The following is an 18,220-nucleotide window of genomic DNA, read 5'->3' on the forward strand; positions in this document are numbered from 1 at the left end:
CACTGCGCCACCAGGGAAGCCCTGTTATTGTTTTTAAAGAGTTTTTTGTTATTTATTTTGTTTTAAATAAGATTATTTCTTCAGTTTTTTGGCCTGAAAGATCAGCCTCTGATTGACAGGTAAACTTTCATTTATTTATTTATTATTATTATTTTTTTTTGCGGTACGCGGGCCTCTCACTGTTGTGGCCTCTTCCGTTGCGGAGCACAGCCTCTGGACGCACAGGCTCAGCGGCCATGGCTCACGGGCCCAGCCGCTCCGTGGCATGTGGGACCTTCCCAGACCCGGGCACGAACCCGTGTCCCCTGCGTTGGCAGGCGGACTCTCAACCACTGCTCCACCAGGGAAGCCCTCATTTATTTATTTATTTTTTTTTTGCGGTACGTGGGCCTCTCACTGTTGTGGCCTCTCCCGTCGTGGAGCACAGGCTCTGGACGTGCAGGCTCAGCGGCCAGGGCTCACGGGCCCAGCCGCTCCGCGGCATGTGGGATCTTCCCGGACCGGGGCACGAACCCGCGTCCCCTGCATCGGCAGGCGGACTCTCAACCGCTGCGCCACCAGGGAAGCCCCCTCATTTATTTTTATATAAAGATCTTGGAGATTTGATGGAACTTGTCATTCTAATCCTTATGGCAATTGATTACTTGAAAAGCTGAAAGCAATATAACCAGTTATTGGTCTTAAATTTTAAAAGGTAGAAGTGGTCCTACTTGAGAGATGTTTGGAAAATGTCTTAGAAAGTGTCTGTTATTGTGGTAGTTCACAATCAGTTGCATACTAATCTGTTTTTGAAAAATGATATCTGTGAAATATGTTCATTCCCACTGTGTGGAAATTATTAAGCCAGACCTGTGGCAGCGGAGTACATGCAAATTTTACAAAGGGTTTTGAAAATATTCAAATGCCAGCTGTTTCGTTATGTTATTGGTGGGGATGAGAAGAAAGACATTTGTGATTTTAATTGTGATCAGGCCAGTTCTCATTATTGGCAACCCTTGGTATAGTTGACCATGAGCCTTCACTTTTATATTGTATTTCTAGGGATAAGATAAATGTAGTACTTAAAGGTATTTGTATATAGATTTAGGTGTGTGAAATATTTTTTTCTGTAAGAAATTGTGTGTATTTATGTGCCTATTTCACTTTTGAAATCTGAATAAATTTACGGATTGGATGACAGAATACAGGCAATTCTTGGGTTTACATGAAGTCTTTTTCCTCCAGAGCTTGAATGTTCTCTTGGACATTGGCAGAAGCTGTTAAAATGGGTTAAGCCATTGGAAAATGATGTATAGCTCTTCCTTTAGGAATGTTGAATATAGCAGGGCAGTAAAAGGAGTGTCTAAGTAGGATCTCTCTGTACATGTATCCTAATGCTTGTCTTATTGGCTTGATAGCTGACATGCAGGATGACTAATCTCCATAGCTCTTCATCTGTAAAATAGGAGTAAGTTTAAAAGATACTGATAAAGCCTGCAGTTCTGGAGGAGATAACATGGTTATAACAGCGGTTCTTAAAAGACAGTAAACTAAAAGCTCTTTGGGGGTCTTTGTTAATTTTTAAGTGTTTTAGGAGTGTAAAGAGGTCCTGAGACTAGAAGTTTGAGAACTGCAGGTTGTAGAGGAATGAATGCTTAACTCGAGGCAAACCTGGGTGTTCTAGTTACAGCTCTGTTGCTCAACTGATTGTTGTGGACAAATCATTCATCTTTCTAGGCCTCTGCTTTGTCATTTACAGAATGAACTTGTACTAGATAGTCTACAAAGTTATTAAAAACATAATCCTGGTTATGTTAGTGTTGATCATTTTTTGACTTTGTTTGCCTTTTTGGGAGTAGGGAGAAGAAGTGATGAGGGAAAGTTTCTTTATTCAATGTATGCATATCTTTTTTGCCTTGAAGCGTACATGGTTAGGATACAGGTGTTTTGTTGCTAATATAATCTCATATACTGTCACATACACAGACATTTATTAGAACAGAAAAACTTTGCTGGGAAGTTCGTTAATAATTATTACGGCTCAGGATATGTTCTGTTTTGAAAGATTACTATATGCAGTGTATTTCTGCTCTTTTATGATTGGAGATGATACTTCTGAAAAGACGTATATTCTAGCTGATTGTGATTTTTGCCCTGGGAAAAGGTTCTGTGAATTTTGCTCTCTAGCCACTGTTTTCAGATCCTGTCTCTGAGACTTTGTCTCTGAGTTTTGGCTTGAAGTAGCCATTCTTGGTATCGGTAGTCCAGCTTTCTTGTGAACTGTTACATAAAATATTTGTTTAAGAAATTTATTGGTATGGTAGTGGTGTTCGTGTGTATATAGCCTATATTCCATATTTTGGAGGAATGCTTTATTAGTTGATCAAATACTTGAGTACCAACTAGGTGCCAGGCATCATACTAGCGTATGCAAAGGGTAAAAGACAAAATTCCTGCCTCCTTAGAGCATTCTTAATCTAAGGAGGGAAATAGTAAGTAAATAAGCAGTTACAAAGCAGTGCTAAAATGGAGGTATATTAGTTGTGCTAGGGATCAGAATGAATGAAAGCCTAATTTGGGGGATGTTTAGGAAAGTTTTGCAGAGGAGGTGGTATCTGTATTGGGTCTTGAAGGTAAGTTAGCAGTTAAGGGTTGGCTGTGAAAAAGGGCAATCCAGCAGAGGGATTAGTATGGCTAAAGATTAGGCTTATTTTCCACACAGCAGAGGAAATAAGACATGTTCACAAATAAATTTGAAGCAGGATATAAAGTGCTACATGCTGTGTTGGGTAAAAAGTGACTTGCTGTGGGAGTTTAGAGTAGGAGGACATTTCTGATGGGGTCCAGGGAAGGCTTTATAGAGAGGTAGCATTTGGATGTGACCCTTGGAGGATGAATCTACTTTTAACAAAGAAGACTGGGGGAGGATTTCAGATGTGAGTTATGGCAGCTTGAGCAAAGAAATGTTGTATATATTAGTGTTTTCTAATTGAAAGGAGGTCAGCTTAGACTTTTTAACTCAGTTCCTGGGCAAATATTGTATAACCATGTGCAATTAGTATTTTTCCAGCTTTATTGAGATATAATTGACATATAGCATTGTGTAAGTTTAAGGTGTACAATGTGATGATTTGATATGTGTATATATTTTGAAATGACTGTCACAATAATTACCTTTTTTTGTTATTGTTGTGGAGAGAACTTTTAAGATCTACTCTCTAGCAACTTTCAAGGATATAATACAGTATTGTTAACTATAGTCACCATGATGTATGCTGTACATCATATCTTCAGAACTTATTTATCTTACAGTGCAGTTCATATGTTAACTTTGATTGCTCGATGATCTTGTAAAAGCCACATGTGCCCTTGTGACTGAGCCCGATAATTTTAATTCAGAAGAGCTATCAAAAGCATAACCCATTTTCCTTGAAGATTGTGTAGAATTTAATGCACAGATTTTGAATGACTGTGAGTGTTCAAAATGTACCATTAGTTGTCTTTATTTTGGTCATTTGTCAGTTGACTTTTGGGTGACATTTGATTTATAAAATCCAAAATCAAAAATAGTTTATCTTTGAGTAATACTGGATTTATTTTGCTTATTTGAATTATATCAGTTATTTTTTGGTTTACTTGATAGCATTCTAAACTTAGTTCTGCTATAAAACTTGTTTTGAAAAGTGAATTTGTTCCAACAAGATGGATGTATCGGGGGACAATTTGAGCATAAGACAAAATTTGCATTTGCTTATTTAGGATTTTGTCTGCAAGTTCAGGGCTCAGCAAACTATGGCCACCAAACAGTGCCCTATTTTTGTAAATAAAGTTTTGTTGGAACACACCCAAGCCCATTTGTTTACTTTGTCCTGTGGCTGCTTTTGTAGCACAGTCTCAGAGTTGAATAGTTGCAACAGAGACCTAGTGGCCCACAAAGCCTAAAATATTTACTATCTGGCCCTTTATAGAAAGTTTGCCTTGGGTGAATGCAGGAAACTGCATCCAGCTGAACTGAGTTACATTAAAATACACGCATATATAGGCACATACCTCAGATATCTACCACATACCTCAGTTCACCCCTTGTGTTATGCGCCACACCCATCCACACCTATTGTTACAATTTTCCATCCGATTTCAGATAACTCTCCTTCCATCACTTCACAGTAATTCATGAGCTGCAACCCTTCTGATGCCCACTTCCACAAGCAAACTTCAGGTCTTTTTCAAGGTAACGTGCCATATTTATTGTTGTGCTTGTGTATTTCTTAATCACTTAATATGTGTAAACTGTGTAAAATTGTGCTACCATTTCTATTAGGTTTCTGTCTTTTTAAAAAAAATGTGTCACTGATGACGTTTTTTCAGTGTTGTGCTTTTAACCCCGTTTTTCCCGTGAATCCTATGGTGTTCATTGCACAATTTTGCATTACCTGGTGATTTTTAGGAACTCATGTTATATTATTGCAGAACTGACTGTAATTGTCATACTGCAAAAAGTATTGATTCATTCACCAAACATTTCTTGGGTTGTGTGAAGACTAAATGAGTTAATGGACACAAAACACTTAGGTAAGTGTGACATCATAATTACTCAAATATTAGTTGTTACTAATTACTATTACCATTGCCAAGAACTGTTCTAAGTACTGCTTAGGTGAACAAGACAAATTAAATTAAGGCTCCCCATGGAGCTTACATTATACTTTACACTATACTTAAAAAAATCAGTACTAATTTACATTTTGGCTAGTAACTCTGTTCCCCCACAACAACAAAAAAAGATGTTTTGGTGTTTTTATAAATGATACTTAAAAAATGTCTATCCATGAAACCTTCAAGATGGTGGAAGAGTAAGAGGTGGAGATCACCTTCCTCCCCACAAATACATCAGAAATACATCTACATGTGGAACAACTCCCACAAAACACCTACTGAACTCTGGCAGAAGACCTCAGACCTCCCAAAAGGCAAGAAACTCCCCACATACCTGGGTAGGGCAAAAGAAAAAAGAAAAAATAGAGACAAAAGAATAGGGATGGGACCTGCACCACTGGGAGGGAGCTGTGAAGGAGGAAAAGTTTCTACACACTAGGAAGCCCCTGCACTGGTGGAGACGGGGTGGTGGCGGGGAAGCTTCGGAGCCACGGAGGAGAGCGCAGCAACAGGGGTGCAGAGGGCAAAGCGGAGAGATCCCTGCACAGAGGATTGGTGCTGAACAGGACTCACCAGCCTGAGAGGCTTGTCTGCTCCCCCTCCGGGGCGGGTCGGGGCTGGGAGCTGAGGCTCGGGCTTTGGAGGTCGGATCCCAGGGAGAGGACAGGGCTTGGCTGTGTGAACACAGCCTGAAGGGGCTAGTGTGCCACAGCTAGTCTGGAGGGAGTCTGGGATAAAGTCTAGAACTGCTGAAGAGGCAAGAGACAATTGTTTCGGGGTGCATGACAAGAGGGGATTCAGAGAACCACCTAAATGAGCTCCAGAGACGGGCATGAGCCATGGCTATCAGAGAGACACCAGAGACGGGCATGAAACGCTAAGGCTGCTGCTGCAGCCACCAAGAAGCCTGTGTGCCAGCACAGGTCATTATCCACACCTCCCCTCCAGGGAGCCTGTATAGCCCGCCACTGCCAGGGTCCTGTGATCCAGGGACAACTTCCCCGGGAGAACACACGGCGCGCCTCAGGCTGTTGAAACATCACGCTGCCCTCTGCCTCCGCAGGCTCACCCTGCATTCCGTACCTCTCCCTCCCCCGGGCTTGAGTGAGCCAGAGCCCTCTAATCAGCTGCTACTTTAACCCCGTCCTGTCTGAGCGAAAAACACACGCCCTCCAGCGAACTACATGCAAAGGCGGGGCCAAATCCAAAGCTGAATCCCAGGAGCTGTGTGAACAAAGAAGAGAAAGGGAAATCTCCCCCAGCAGCCTCAGGAGCAGTGGATTAAATCTCCACAATCAACGTAAGGTACCCTGCATCTGTGGAATACCTGAATAGACAACGAATCATCCCAAATTGAGGCGGTTGACATTGGGAGCAACGATATATATATTTTTTCCTTTTTCTATTTTTGTGTGTATGTATATGCTTCTGTGTGTAATTTTGTCTGTATAGCTTTGCTTTTACCATTTGTCCTAGGGTTCTGTTGGCCCCCCCCCATTTTTTTTCTTGCTTAGTGTAGTTTTTAGCTCTTGTTATCATTGGTGGATTTGTTTTTTGGTTTGGTTGCTCTCTTTCTCTTTTTTTCTTTTAAATTTTTATTAATTTTTTATTTAAAATTTTAATAACTTTATTTTATTTTTCTTTCTTTCTTTCTTTCTTTTCTCCCTTTTATTCTGAGCCATGTGGATGACAGGATCTTGGTGCTCTGGTCGGGTGTCAGGCCTGTGCCTCTGAGGTGGTAGAGCCGAGTTCAGGACATTGGTCCACTAGAGACCTCCCAGTGCCACATAATATCAAATGGCAAAAATCTCCCAGAGATCTCCATCTGAACACCAAGACCCAGCTCCACTCAATGACCAGCAAGCTACATTACTGCACACCCTATGCCAAACAACTAGCAAGACAGGAACACAACCCCACCCACTAGCAGAAAGCCTGACTAAAATCATAATAAGGTCACAGACACCCCAAAACACAGCACCAGATGCAGACCTGCCCACCAGAAAGGCAAGATCCAGCCTTATCCACCAGAACACAGGCACCAGTCTCCTCCACCAGGCAGCCTACACAACCCACTGCATCAACCTTAGCCACTGGTGGCAGACACCAAAAACAACACGAACTACAAACCTGCAGCCTGTGAAAAGGAGACCCCAAACACAGTAAATTAAGCAAAATGAGAAGACAGAAAAACACAGAGCAGATGAAGGAGCAAGGTAAAAACCCACCACACCAAACAAATGAAGAGGAAATAAGCAGTCTACCTGAAAAAAGCTTCAGAGTAATGATAGTACAGATGATCGAAAATCTTGGAAATAGAATAGAGAAAATGCAGGAAATGTTTAACAAGGACCTTGAAGAACTAAAGAGCAAACAAACAATGTTGAACAACACAATAAATGAAATTAAAAATTCTCTAGAAGGAATCAATAGCAGAATAACTGAGACAGAAGAATGGATACATGACCTGGAAGCTAAAATAGTGGAAATAATTAATGCAGAGCAGAATAAAGAAAAAAGAATGAAAAGAATTGAGGGCAGTCTCAGAGACCTGTGGGACAATATTAAATACACCAACATTCGAATTATAGGGGTCCCAGAAGAAGAAGAGAAAAAGAAAGGGACTGAGAAAATATTTCAAGAGATTATAGTTGAAAACTTCCCTAATATGCGAAAGGAAATAGTCAAGTAGAGGAAGTTCAGGGAGTCCCATACAGGATAAATCCAAGGAGAAACATACCAAGACACATATTAATCAAACTATCAAAACTATTAAAAAGTATGAAAAGCAGCAAGGGAAAAACAACAAATAACATACAAGGGAATGCCAAAAAGGTTAACATCTGATCTTTCAGCAGAAACTCTGCAAGCCAGAAGGGAGTGGCAGGACATATTTAAAGTGATGAAAGGGAAAAACCTGCAACCAAGACTACACTATCTAGCAGGGATCTCATTCAGATTCGATGGAGAAATTAAAACCTTTACAGACAGGCAAAAGCTAAGAGAATTCAGCACCACCAAACCAGCTTTACAACAAATGCCAAAGGAACTTCCCTAGGCAGGAAACACAAGAGAAGGAAAAGACCTACAATTACAAACACAAAACAATTACAAAAATGGGAATAGGAACATACATATCGATAATTACCTTAAATGTAAATGGATTAAACGCTCCAACCAAAAAACAGACTGGCTTAATGGATACAACAACAAGACCCCTATATATGCTGGCTAAAAGAGACCCACTTCAGAGCTAGGGACACATACAAACTGAAAGTGAGAAGATGGAAAAAGATATTCCATGCATATGTAAATCAAAAGAAAGCTGGAGTAGCAATTCTCATATCAGACACAATAGAGTTTAAAATAAAGACTATTAGAAGAGACAAAGAAGGACACTACATAATGATCAAGGGATCGATCCAAGAAGAAGATATAACAATTGTAAATATTTATGCACCCAACATAGGAGCACCTCAATACATAAGGCAAATGCTAACAGCCATAAAAGGGGAAATCGACAGTAACAATCATAGTAGGGGACTTTAACACCCCACTTTCACCAATGGACAGATAGATCATCTAAAATGAAAATAAATAAGGAAACCCAAGCTTTAAATGATACATTAAACAAGATGGACTTAATTGATATTTATAGCACATTCCATTCAAAAACAACAGAATACACTTTCTTCTTAAGTGCTCATGGAACATTCTCCAGGATAGATCATATCTTGGGTCACAAATCAAGCTTTGGTAAATTTAAGAAAATTGAAATCGTGTCAAGTATCTTTTCCAACCACAACATTGTGAGGCTAGATATCAATAACAGGAAAAAGTCTGTAAAAAATACAAACACATGTAGGCTAAACAACACACTACTTAATAACCAAGAGTTCACTGAAGAAATCAGACGAAATCAAAAAATACCTAGAAACAAATAACAGTGAAAACAGGACGACCCAAAACCTATGGGATGCAGCAAAAGCTGTTCTAAGAGGGACGTTTATAGCAATACGGTCCTACCTTAAGAAACAAGAAACATATTAAGTAAACAACCTGACCTTACACCTAAAGCAATTAGACAAAGAGAACAAAAAAACCCCAAAGTTAGAAGAAGGAAAGAAATCATAAAGATCAGATCAGAAATAAATGAAAAAGAAATGAAGGAAACAATAGCAAAGATCAGTAAAACTAAAAGCTGATTCTTTGAGAAGAGAAACAAAATTTATAAATTTATTTATTTAATTAATTTTATTTTTGGCTGCATTGGGTCTTCGTTGATGCGCACGGGCTTTCTCTAGCTGTGGCGAGCGGGGGCTACTCTTTGTTGCAGTGCGCAGGCTTCTCATTGCGGTGGCTTCGCTTGTTGCGGAGCACGGTCTCTAGGCGCGCGGGCTTCAGTAGTTGTGGCACATGGGCTCAGTAGTTGTGGCTCGTGAGCTCTAGAGGGCAGGCTCAGTAGCTGTGGTGCACGGGCGTAGTTGCTCTGCGGCATGTGAGATCTTCCCAGACCAGGGCTCGAACCTGTGTCCCCTGCATTGGCAGGCAGATTCTCAACCACTGCGCCACCAGGGAAGCCCGAGAAACAAAATTTATAAACCATTAGCCAGACTCATCAAGAAAAAAAGGGAGACTCAGATGAATAGAATTAGAAATGAAAAAGAAGTAACCACTGACACTGCAGAAATACAAAGGATCATGAGAGATTACTACAAGCAGTGATATGCCAATAAAATGGACAAATGCACGGGCGTAGTTGCTCTGCGGCATGTGAGATCTTCCCAGACCAGGGCTCGAACCTGTGTCCCCTGCATTGGCAGGCAGATTCTCAACCACTGCGCCACCAGGGAAGCCCGAGAAACAAAATTTATAAACCATTAGCCAGACTCATCAAGAAAAAAAGGGAGACTCAGATGAATAGAATTAGAAATGAAAAAGAAGTAACCACTGACACTGCAGAAATACAAAGGATCATGAGAGATTACTACAAGCAGTGATATGCCAATAAAATGGACAACCTGGAAGAAATGGACACATTCTTAGGAAAGTACAACCTTCCGAGACTGAACCAGCAAGAAATAGAAAATATAAATAGACCAATCACACACACTGAAATTGACATTCTGATTAAAAATCTTCCAGCAAACAAAAGCCCACAACCAGATGGCTTCACAGGCGAATTCTAGCAAACATTTAGAGAAGAGCTCACACCTGTTCTTCTCAAGCTCTTCCAAAATATAGCAGAGGGAGGAACACTCCCAAACTCATTCTACGAGCCACCATCACCCTGATACCAAAACCAGACAAAGATGTAACAAAGAAAGAAAACTACAGGCCACTAACACTGATGAACATAGATACAAAAAACCTCAACAGAATACTAGCAAACCGAATCGAACAGCACATTAAAAGGATCATACACCATGATCAAGTGAGGTTTCTCTCAGGAATGCAAGGATTCTTCAATATATGAAAATCAATCAATGTGATACACTTATTAACAAATTGAAGAATAAAAACCATATGATCATCTCAATAGATGCAGAAAAAGCTTTCGACAAAATTCAACACCCATTTATGATAAAAACTCTGCAGAAAGTAGGCATAGAGGGATCTTACCTCAACATAATAAACCCATATATGACTAACCCACAGCTAACACCATCCTCAGTGGTGAAGAACTGAAACCATTTCAACTAAGATCAGGAACAAGACAAGGTTGTTCACTCTCACCACTATTATTCAACATAGTTTTAGAAGTTTTAGCCACAGCAATCAGAGCAGAAAAAGAAATAAAAGGAATCCAAATTGGTAAAGAAGAAATAAAGCTGTCACTGTTTGTAGATGACATGATACTATACATATAGAATCCTAATGATGCTTACTAGAAAAGTACTAGAGCTAATCAATGAATTTGGTAAAGTAGCAACATACAAAATTAATGCACACAAACCTCTTGCATTCCTATACACTAATGATGAAAAATCTGAAAGAGAAAATAAGGGAACACTCCCATTTACCATTGGAACAAAAAGAGTAAAATACCTAGGAATAAACCTACCTAAGGAGACAAAAGACCTGTATGCAGAAAGCTATAAGACATGGATGAAAGAAATTAAAGATGATACAAATAGATGGAGAGATATACCATGTTCTTAGATTGGAAGAGTCAACATTGTGAAAATGACTCTACTACCCAAAGCAATCTACAGATTCAATGCAATCCCTATCAAACTACCACTGGCATTTTTCACAGAACTAGAACAAAAAATTTCACAATTTGTATGGAAACACAAAAGACCCCGAATAGCCAAAGCAATCTTGAGAAAGAAAAATGGAGCTGGAGGAATCAGTGTCTGTGACTTCAGACTATACTACAGAGCTACTGTACTCACGACAGTATGAGTACTGACACAAAAACAGAGATATAGATCAGTGGAACAAGATAGAAAGCCCAGAGATAAACCCACACACATACGGTCACCTTATCTTTGATAAAGGGGGCAAGAATATACAGTGGAGAAAGGACAGCGTCTTCAGTAAGTGGTGCTCGGAAAACTGGACAGCTACATGTAAAAGAATGAAATTAGAACACTCCGTAACTCCATACACAAAAATAAACTCAAAATGGATGAAAGACCTAAATGTAAGGCCAGACACTATCAAACTCTTAGAGGAAAACATAGGCAGAACACTCTATGACATAAATCACAGCAAGTTCCTTTCTGACCCACTTCCTAGAGAAATGGAAATAAAAACAAAAATAAACAAATGGGACTTCACAAAACTTAAAAGCTTTTGCACAGAAAAGGAAACCATAAACAAGATGAAAAGACAACCCTCAGAATGGGAAAAAATATTTGCAAATGAGGCAACTGACAAAGGATTAATCTCCAGAATTTACAAGCAGCTCATGAAGCTTAATATCTAAAAAACAAACAGCATGCTCCAAAAGTGGGCAAAAGACCTAAATAGACATTTCTCCAAAGAAATACAGATTGCAAACAAACACATGAAAAGCTGCTCAACATCACTAATCATTAGAGAATTGCTGATCAAAATTACAATAAGGTATCGCCTTACACCAGTGAGAATGGCCATCATCGAAAAATCTACAAACAATAAATGCTGGAGAGGGTGTGGAGAAAATGGAACCCTCTTGCACTGTTGGTGGGGATGTAAATTGATACAGCCACTATGGAGAACAGTATGGAAGTTCCTTAAAATAAAAATAGAACTACCAAACGACCCAGCAATCCCAGTACTGGGCGTATACTCTGAGCAAAGCATAATTCAAAAAGAGTCATGTACCACAATGTTCATTGCAGCTCTGTTTACAATAGCCAGGACATGGAAGCAACCTGAGTGTCCATCGACTGATGAATGGTTAAAGAAGATGTGGCACATATATTCAATGCAATATTACTCAGCCATAAAAAGAAACGAAATTGAGTTATTTGTAGTGAGGTGGATGGACCTAGAGTCTGTCATACAGAGTGAAGTAAGTCAGAAAGAGAAAGACTAATACCGTATGGTAACATATATATGAAACCTAAAAAAAAAAATTGTTATGAAGAACCTAGTGGGGGACGGGAATAGTATGCAGACATAGTAGAGAATGGACTTGAGTACATGGGGAGGGGGAAGGGAAAGCTGGGAGAAAGTGAGAGAGTGGCATGGACATATATACACTACCAAATGTATAATTGATAGCTAGTGGGAAGCTGCCGCATAGTAAAGGGAAATCAGCTCGGTGCTTTGTGACCTCCTAGAGGGGTGGGATAGGGAGGGTGGGAGGGAGGGAGACGCAAGAGGGATGAGATATCGGGATATATGTATATGTATAGCTGATTCACTTCGTTATAATGCAGAAACTAGCACAGCATTGTAAAGCAATTATACTCCAATAAAGATGTTAAAAAAAAGTCTCTCAACAGATCGAAGATACTTCCTTAAGTTTCTAGTCGATGTCTCATTCATCTCATGTACTATTTTATTGAATGATTTTTTGTGAATGTTTTTTATAACTGTAACCTCAGGAGGTGAACCTGATCCTACCTTCAGGGAGATAAAGAATAATTATCTCCTGGGACTCCCCTGGCAGGCCAGTGGTTAAGACTCTGCACTTCCACTGCAGCAGGAGGGGGTTAGATCCCTGGTCTGGGAAATAAAATTCCACATGCTGTGTGTGGTGTGGCCAAAAAAAGGAAAAAGAATATCTCCTTTTTACTATATTTCAAAATTAAAAGTTTCCCCAGGGACCTCCCTTGGTGGCGTGGTGGTTACGAATCCGACTGACAGTGCAGGGAACATGGGTTCAAGCCCTGGTCCGGGAAGTTCCCACGTGCCGCGTAGCAACTACTAAGCCTGTGTGCCACAACTACTGAAGCCCATGCGCCTAGAGCACGTGCTCTGCAACATGAGAAACCACTGAAGCCTGTGCACCGCAATGAAGAGTAGCCACTGCTTGTCTCAACTAGAGAAAGCCTGCACAGCAACGAAGACCCAATGCAGCCAAAAAAAAAAAAAAAAAAAAAAGTTTCCCCAAAATGGGAATATTGTCTTATATAACGTCAATATAGTTAGCAAATTTAGAAATTAACCTTGATACAGTATTGTTTCTAATCTACAGACCTTATTTACATTTTGCCAATTAATTCATAATGTCCTTCATAGTGAAAGACTAAAATATCATGTTTTCTGGTCCAGGATCCAGTTCTGGAATATGCATTGCATTTTATTTTCATGTCTGTTTAATCTTCTTTAATCTGGAGCAGTTCACCGTGCCTTTTTTTTTGCCTTCCGTTTTTTGAAGAACACAGGCCAGGTAATTTGGGTTTGTCTGGTGTTTCCTTGTGTTTATGTATTTTGCTAGGCATAGTATGAAGTGATACGCCTTTTTGAGCACATTTTATCAGGAGGCACATCTTTGCTTTTACTATATTTTATTATTATTTTGTAAAAATATTTATTTATTTGGCTGTGTCGGGTCTTTAGTTGTGGCATGTGGGATCTTCGTTGTGGCATGCAGGATCTTTAGTTGTGGTGCATGGGCTCTTCATTGTGGCATGCGGGCTCCTCTCTAGTTTTGGCGTGCGGGCTCCTGGGCACATGGGCTCAGTAGCAGCACGCGGGCTCTAGAGTGCTCAGGCTTAGCTGCCCCGTGGCATGTGGGCTCTTAGTTCCCCGACCAGGGCTCGAATCCCTGTCTGCTGCATTGGAAGGTGGACTCTTAGCCACTGGACCACCAGGGAAGTCCCTAGTATATTTTAAAAATGGTTTTACTTTTAATACTAATATTATCAGCCCACTTTAGAGATTTTGAAGCTAGGCTTGGTTAATTTCTGTAGAGTTAGAGAGAATTTGCCCACCTCTTATTTTTCTTGCCTTTCCCCTTTCCTCAGATACCCCCAACATTCAAAATCAAAACACCCTATTTATGAATTTTCATTGTGTTCTCTGAGTATCTCCTAAAAATAGAGAACTAAGAGTAAATGTTTCATATTACAGTGACTGGACCTGTTACTGTTAAGTATATGAAATAATGCATTTCTTTCGAAGGTTGCCTGTAGAGCATCCAACACAGCTTATTGAATATTTCAATTTAGAGATAGAAGGGAAAATATTTGATTTTACTAAATGACTTCAGGGCTTTTAAAAAATGCTCAACAAATCAACACTCTTTTCTCTTAAGGAATCCCTGAGCAGGCATTATCTTTATCTTAATAAACATTTAGTATTCCTCTGTTCAAGGAAATTTGTTATTTCTCACATGGGAAAAAGAGGTGAACTCAGACCAGTTTCCTCCTTTGAGGTGTTTACACTCCAGTAGGGAGTACTCTTGAGTTTTAAACGAGGAACTATAAGCAGAATGTGTTGTTCTTAAAGAGAAGTAAAACAATATTCAGTGGGTGAAGAGGGGAAAGAGAACCTTCTTTGAGCTTAGAGTTGTGGTCAGATGAGATTGGAAGGTCATCTGTGAATTATTTTGCAGAGACCTTCAAATTCTTGCTTAGGATTTTAAAAAATATGTATTTATTTTGGCTGTGCCAGGTCTTAGTTGTCGCACGTGGGATGTTCATTGCGGCATGTTTAGTTGCAGCATGTGGGCTCTTAGTTGCGGCATGCACAGGGGATCTAGTTCCCTGACCAGGGATCTAACCCGGATCCCCTGCATTGGGAGCATGGAGTGTTACCCACTGGACCACCAGGGCAGTCTCTCTTGCTTAGGCATTTGCACTTTATCCTTATTTATAAACATGGGAAGCCCCTGAATGTTTTGAGCATGGGCATGACAGATATTTGAGTCTGCTCAACTATGCCAAATATACTGGATTCTGCATCCGTGGATTTAACCAAACTCGATTGAAAATATTTGGGGTAAAAAGTTCCAGAAAGCAAAACTTGAATTTGCTGCACATAGGCAACTATTTATTTACTTATTTATTTATTTTTGGTTGTGTTGGGTCTTCATTGCTGCGTGCAGGCTTTCTCTAGTTGCGGCGAGTGGGGGCTACTCTTCGTTGTGGTGCACAGGCTTCTCATTGTGGTGGCTTCTCTTATCGCAGAGCATGGGCTCTAGGCACGCGGGCTTCAGTAGTTGCACTGCATGGGCCCAGTAGTTGTGGCTTGTGGGCTCTAGAGTGCAGGCTCAGTAGTTGTGACGCACGGGCTTAGTTGCTCCGTGGCATGTGGGATCTTCCTGGACCAGGGCTCGAACCTGTGTCCCCTGCATTGGCAGACGGATTCTTAACAACTGCACCACCAGGGAAGTCCCCTGCTTTCTTGATCTTGCCACGTTCTTTGCCTCCTTTCTCCATTTGAAGACTCTGCGTTTGGGTGGGGATGGGGTGTGGCATATTGATGAAATGAACTGTATTTAATCAGTGTGCCAAATAGAATGAAACATTTCTTGAAGTTCCTACTGGGAATTACTGATTTGGCCCATGTGAACATGGTGACTGTTATTGCAATTAAAAAATTCTGAATGTTACGCAGAGATCACTATACATAAGGTAAAATGTAGGTCTTATTCAAATGTTGATGCTTTATTACTCAAACTTGCATCTTTTTACCTGCATTAGAGCACTTATATCTTTGTATTCAAAACAGTAGACTGGAATTTGTTCAGTCCTCCATTGTTTCTTCATTGTTTTGGAAAGTTTGATGTTTTCTGACAAATTCTGAATAGTGTTTATTTGCCAAAGTAGGTACTGTTGGTACTGAGTCTAATAAAACCAGAAATAGCTAGGTTCTGCCCTTAAGTGCTTTTAGAATAAAACTAAGCTAATAACACAAGACAAGAAGATATTTTTTTTTTTTTTTTGACAAGAAGATATTTAGTGAATTGTATAAACATATTTTTCTGGCAACAAATATGGAGATAGCTTATACATGCACACTTATGAACTATCAATACAGATTTTTTTTTTTTTGGTTGCGTTGGGTCTTTGTTGCTGTGCGCAGGCTTTCTCTACTTGCTGCGAGCAGGGGCTACTCTTCGTTACGGTGCGTGGGCTTCTCGTTGCGGTGGCTTCTCTTGTTGTAGAGCACGGGCTCTAGGCATACACCTTCAGTAGTTGTGGCACATGGGCTCAGTAGTTGTGGCCCGCGGGCTCTGGAACGCAGGCTCAGTAGTTGTGGCACATGGGTTTAGTTGCTCCGCGGCATGTGGGATCTTCCCGGACCAGGGCTCGAACTTGTGTCCCCTGCATCGGCAGGCAGACTCTCAACCACTGCACCACCAGGGAAGCCCCCAATACAGATTTTTAAAAAAATTATTTATTTTATTTTTGGCTTCATTGGGTCTTTGTTGCTGCACGTGGGCTTTCTCTAGTTGCGGTGAGTGGGGGCTACTCTTCGTTACGGTGCACAGGCTTCTCATTCCGGTGGCTTCTCTTGTTGTGGAGCATGGACTCTAGGCACACGGGCTTCAGTAGTTGTAGCCCACGGGCTCAGTAGTTGTGGCCCATGGGCTCTAGAGTGCAGGCTCAGTAGTTGTAGTGCACGGGCTTAATTGCTCCGCGGCATGTGGGATCTTCTCGGACCAGGGCTAGAACCTGTGTCCCCTGCACTGGCAGGCGGATTCTTAATCACTGTGCCACCAGGGAAGTTCCCAGAGACATAATTTAGAAGTTTTTTAGTTTTATAAGTTTATTTAAGTGATGCCATATAATACATATGATTTTGCAACTTCCTTTTTCGGTTCAGTATTGTTTTGGGGATTTTGAGGTAACTTTAGATCTGCACTGTTCAATATAATAGCCATTAACTATCTGTGGCTGTTGAGCACCTGAAATGTGGCCAGTGTGAATTAAGATGTGCTGGAAGTGTATTTGCTCAGAGGATTTCAAAGACTTAGTACAAAAAAATGTAAAATATCTTATTACTAATTATTTTATATTAATTACATATTGAAATGATAATTTGCATATATTGGGTTAAATAAGATTAAAATTAATTTCACCTGCTTTTTCTTTTTTCAAAATGTTTCTAGAAAATTTTAAATTATATTCGTGGCTTACGCTATATATCTCTGTTGAACAAACTGATCTGGAATGCTCACTTTTCATTTCATTAGTTTTGAGTTGAATGTGTATATTACAATTCATCTGTCTATCGTTGGTGGGTATGTAGAATTTTTTCTAATTTGGTGCTATTAAAAAGTGTTAGAACATTCTTAAATGTGTCTCCTTTGCATATATGCTGGAGTTTCTTTAGGAGGTCAATTTTATTTTTTATTGTAAGATGATTGCCAAATTGATCTCCATAATGGTTTTACTAATTTACACTTCCAGTGGCAGTTTGAGAATTTTCTTATTCTATAGTTGTTCACCCTGGCCAATGTGGTTTTGTAACAACTATAAGTTAACAGCTGAAGCAAGCATTGGTAATTCTTTAAGTGTGTCAGCTTATTTCTCTTTGTGAATCTTTTGTAATAGTCAGTGCACATAGCCCTTTTTTTCTGCACTATTTATGTTCTGAATAAATAAAAATTGATTTTAAAATTTAGCAGCCATGCTACAGATCCTATTAGGAGGCAGCTGCAATTCCTGCAACAAAAGCATATCTGTCTTTAAGTGCTGTTAGCTTGAGAAAAAACTTCTGGCATCTTTACATGATGGAATACTATACTGCCATTAAAAATTGTTTTAGGAAAATAGTGATGCAGGAAAATATTCACTGTGTATTAACAGAGGGAAGAGGTTACAAAGCAGTAAAGTAACCATTCGATTTTGTTAAAAACAATGAAAATGTGTGCTAATATTTTCCCCTATGATTATCTCTGCATGGTGGGATTTTAGCTGACATTTTATTTTGTACTTCACACTTTTCTTTATATTGCACTTTCTATAGTGGACTTATTAGGGAAGGAGGATGTGGAGGGAGTCCTTAGCAACAATCAGCTAAAACTTCCACATCTGGAATATTATTATAGGCAAGGGAGAGTAAATGAGCTGTAATTGTTGCCATTCTAGATATTAAATATCAGGCTTTCCTTAAGATACAAATGGACCCAACTATATTATTCTATACCTGTTGTTTTTCCAGTATTACAGGAAGTTTTCCAAGAATTAGGGAT

The 18,220-nt window shown here is 39.9% G+C and overlaps 1 protein-coding gene across 9 annotated transcripts in view; it reads left to right on the plus strand.

The window, feature by feature from the left end:
* ATRX (ATRX chromatin remodeler) overlaps nt 1-18,220 on the plus strand; it is a 236,711-nt gene that overhangs the window by 3,230 nt on the left and 215,261 nt on the right. For 2 of the 9 annotated variants that reach the window (XM_024746111.1, XM_024746113.1), the window contains exon 2: nt 4,121-4,210. The exons of 6 other annotated variants lie outside the window; for them this stretch is intronic. Coding sequence is in view for 1 of the 3 variants with exons in the window: in XM_024746116.1 (XP_024601884.1) it covers nt 4,153-4,210 (58 nt within the window). In the remaining 2 variants the exon portion in view is untranslated. The remainder of the gene's footprint in view (nt 1-4,120; nt 4,211-18,220) is intronic. One more of the 9 variants, XM_024746116.1, reaches the window with a different exon arrangement.

The sequence above is a fragment of the Neophocaena asiaeorientalis genome, unplaced genomic scaffold, assembly GCF_003031525.2.
Source record: "Neophocaena asiaeorientalis asiaeorientalis breed wild unplaced genomic scaffold, Neophocaena_asiaeorientalis_V1.1 scaffold51, whole genome shotgun sequence".
Classification (NCBI taxonomy): Eukaryota; Metazoa; Chordata; class Mammalia; order Artiodactyla; family Phocoenidae; genus Neophocaena; species Neophocaena asiaeorientalis.